The sequence below is a fragment of the Capsicum annuum genome, chromosome 12, assembly GCF_002878395.1.
Source record: "Capsicum annuum cultivar UCD-10X-F1 chromosome 12, UCD10Xv1.1, whole genome shotgun sequence".
Classification (NCBI taxonomy): Eukaryota; Viridiplantae; Streptophyta; class Magnoliopsida; order Solanales; family Solanaceae; genus Capsicum; species Capsicum annuum.
Window position 1 is genome coordinate 29901469 of NC_061122.1, and position 3758 is coordinate 29905226.

Sequence of the window (3758 nt, forward strand, 5' to 3'; positions counted from 1 at the left end):
AAACAAAAACCTTTTGAGCTCTATCAAAACAACTACAATTCTTGTATTAAGGGTACATGATTTACATAACAGCATTTGAGGTACTTGCACCAAGGGTACGTGGTCTACATCACAGCATTTAAAGTATACTCTTCCTCGCACCCTGCGTTATGCAAAATCCTTTGTATATCGAATTGACCTGCTTTTTTATTTTTTATTTTCCACCCAAACTAGAAAGGAGCAGTAACAACGTCTCTAGTTTCTGAATTATTCCTCAAAGGATTTGATAATCTTTCAAATTCCTCAGCACATTCATTCAAAGCATCAACTTCCTCTTTGTCATGTACACAATGAACAACCGGTTCTAATCCCTATAAACACAAAATTAAAATAAATTCAATATACACAGTATAATAGTAAGTAAAGTGTAAATGGAAGAGGACACTGTTTGAGAAAAAAAATAAAAATAAAAAAATCATCAGTTCAGAATATGAAATCCACTTTACTACTCTATTTACTTTCGAGAGATAAAAAAGAAAAAAAGAAAAAAAGTTGATTGCTATAACCACTGTTGACTGGTCCACCTTGTTTACCTAACTAAATATTAACAAACACAAATACCCAGATAGAACCGAACCCAGAGTTAGAATTAATGTAAATTTATGGGTTCAACTTCTTAATATTCTAGCACTAAAATTCATCATCTTTCTAAGGATATGATTTTATATCATCATTTATTATAATTTTAATAAATTTTTAAAATAAAAAATTTATATTTACTATCAAAAATTATGAATCCAACTAAACTAAAATAATAATAGCCGGACAATCCAATTGTGCTATGCAACCACTACGTAAATAAACAAAGACCCTACGTAACCACCACCAACTATATATGATGATATGGAAATATAAAAATAGTACACGTACACCGAAGTTTGGTATTCACAGATATTATACTTCTTTCACTTTTTATTTAACAAATAAATTTCAAGTCATACACCCCAACAACACACAATTTTTTACATTATCAAGATTTAAGTTTCCTTTTTATCACGTTACCAAATAATACGTAAACACTTGACAAACACACAAAAATAATCTTTAACGATAATTAATTAACAATAATTAACTTAAATTATTGCTAAATATATTTATTTTCTAAACATTTATTAGTGGTAATAACACTTTAGCTCTCTTTGTAACTGCTCCTAGAGCCCGTGCAACGACATTGAATTCATGACAATTAACTAATACCAATAAAAATTTTAACTCTTTATTAAAGTGTATATATATTTATTGCCGCTAAAGATTAGTTTTGTTGTATTGAAATTTTTTAACAGAGGCTACTTTAAAGTTGTTACCTTAATTCGATCGTATAAATTATTTTTATACTACCAATACAAAAAGAAAAAAAAAACTTCATAAAGTACTTCTATTATACCTCACCCCCACTTCCTCGTTTGAGAGAGGTAACATTTATGTATACAATTATTTTTGAGATATTACAACGTTAAAAGTGGATAATAAACCACAACTATTTTTTCGTTGTACTCATGCCATGATGTTCAACAGTATAAATTACCATATTACAATAAGTATAATTTCAAAACCCACGTCCACTTAAAAAAAATATATACAAAGTACAATTTAATTAATTTACTATATTATCTTCACTTATTTCTTTTTTTTTTTTAAAAAAAAAAAGATATATTCGACAAGGCTGATGTAGTAATTAAAGGCTTGAGATTTTAATTTAATTACCTCTGTGAAAATTCTCATAGCTTCTTCTAAACCTCTTGTATTAATAACGTAAAGTGCTGCATCCTGCAATTCACAAAGCAAGAACCAACAATTAACACTTAATTTTTTCAATCATTTGCTCGTTTGATTTCATTACAACAAAAATCTTAACTATTTTTAATTCTGTCACTACTAAAGAAATACAAAGCAATAAAGGAAGAAAAAGAAATGAAAAATAAGATATCCAAGCTAGCAACGTAGCTTTGTAGGCGATCACCTTGTGATCAGTTGAACACAACACTTTAAGTGAAACAACTCAAATGTTGTTTTTTCATAAGAATATATTAAATCTTGAATATCGTCAACAAAATTCATAGTAAAAAAAATAAAATAAAAGGGGAAAAGAACTTACTCTAGCAAACTGAATTTGATCGAGATTAAGAGTTCTAGGTTCATTCTCTATAGACGATGTTCTATCTAATGGAACAATTGATGACCCTCCCATTTTAATAACTTGGGATCGTCGATCTCTTTTTTTAAATGAGTTTGATATTGGTTGATAATCTAAAAAAACACTTTCTAGTATCGAATTTCAAAAATTTGTGAGGTTCGTTTTTGTCCTCCACAAGAAAATATTCTTAAAAGTTTTTTCTGTTTTTTTGAAAGATTTAATGATGTTTCTAGTAGCTTTTCATGTTGCACAAAGGCCCCTTTATATAGTACTAACGAATTTGCCCATACAAGCCGCCAAAGGAGGGTATGGGGTGGGGTTGGTGGGGCGGGGGCGGTGGAATAATTAGTTAGGAAAAAGAAAAAACTTGGATTCGTATTATTATTTTTATTATTCTATAGAAAAGGATGTTTTGTATTCACGAGGCTTCTAGTTTGTAATTGCTACATAAGTCCCCTTATAGAATCTTAAATTACAATAATTTCTTACTTTTTTCATAGGGAGTATTTGATACGAAAAGTAATCCTTGCTTGAAAAAAGAAAAATAGGTAAAATGGTTCGTTGGATCCTGTATTATATCGGTTTTATAAGTTGGATACTTCTACTTACATGTTTGTCATCTGAACCCTTGAACATATTAAAAATTAATATTTTAAACACTTTTTGGGTAAGTGCAACACACTCTCCCATGTCAGCTGCCACATAAGCTGTCACGTGTGTCAAGCCAGCTGCCACGTGTGTCACGTCATCTACCATGACATTTTTAAGTGTTTCATTAAATTTCAAGTCATTTTTAAAATGATACATGACGAATTAAATATTAAAATTAATTTAATTAAATAAATTTTTCTTATAAATTATAGAACAACAACAACAACAAATCCAGTTTATTCCCACATAGTGAGGTCTGGAGAGGGTAAGATGTACGCAGTCCATACCACTACCTCCGGAGAGTTTTTATAAATTATAGAAAAATTTAAATAATCATGTTTTAAATTAAATATCCAAATAATTAATTATAAATGTCAATTAATTTATTATTGCTCACAAATTAAATATCAAATTCATTCCAAATAATTAAAATTCTTCTCCAACTAATTTAAATTTTTAACTATAAATTCATATAGACAAACATAATGAATTTTTAAATTTTAAATTTGAATATCCTTAACAAATATAATTAAATAAATTATTTTTATAAATTATAGAAATTCTAATACACAAACACAATAAATTTTTAATTTAAATTAATTTAAATTTTTAACTATAAATTTCAATACACAAACACAATAAATTTAATTCAACATCAAATTTATTTCAAATAATTGAAATTTCTCTCCAATTAATTTAAAGTTTTAACTATAAATTCACATACACAAACATAATAAATTTTTAATTTTTATTTAAATATCTTTAACAATTTGTAAAAGTTATAAAATTAATTCTAAACAAAATAAAAAATTTAAATTGAGAAAGTTAAATTAAAAAATTTAAAAAGTAAAACAACAATTTTTTTTTACAATGAACAACAGCAGCAATATCAACCACAACAAAGAGACTTGACCCCCCCCAGCCCCCCCCCCCC

The 3758-nt window shown here is 27.4% G+C and overlaps 1 protein-coding gene across 1 annotated transcript; it reads right to left on the minus strand.

Moving 5' to 3' along the window:
* On the minus strand, positions 1-2410 carry LOC107849680. The gene is made up of 3 exons (XM_016694232.2): positions 2135-2410; positions 1744-1806; positions 1-350 (listed from the first exon to the last, which is right to left on the minus strand). Exons 1-3 carry the CDS (start codon positions 2225-2227, stop codon positions 210-212), a joined length of 297 nt encoding a protein of 98 aa, XP_016549718.2. The 5' UTR covers positions 2228-2410; the 3' UTR covers positions 1-209.
* Positions 2411-3758: the final 1348 nt, after the last annotated feature.

Coding starts and splice junctions, on each gene's coding strand:
- LOC107849680 (XM_016694232.2), bottom strand. CDS start 2,227: ATGGGAGGGTCATCAATTGTTCCATTAGATAGAACATCGTCTATAGAG. Junction 1,807..2,134: donor ATCAAATTCAGTTTGCTAGA/GTAAGTTCTTTT, acceptor TGTGAATTGCAG/GATGCAGCACTTTACGTTAT. Junction 351..1,743: donor CTATGAGAATTTTCACAGAG/GTAATTAAATTA, acceptor TTGTGTTTATAG/GGATTAGAACCGGTTGTTCA.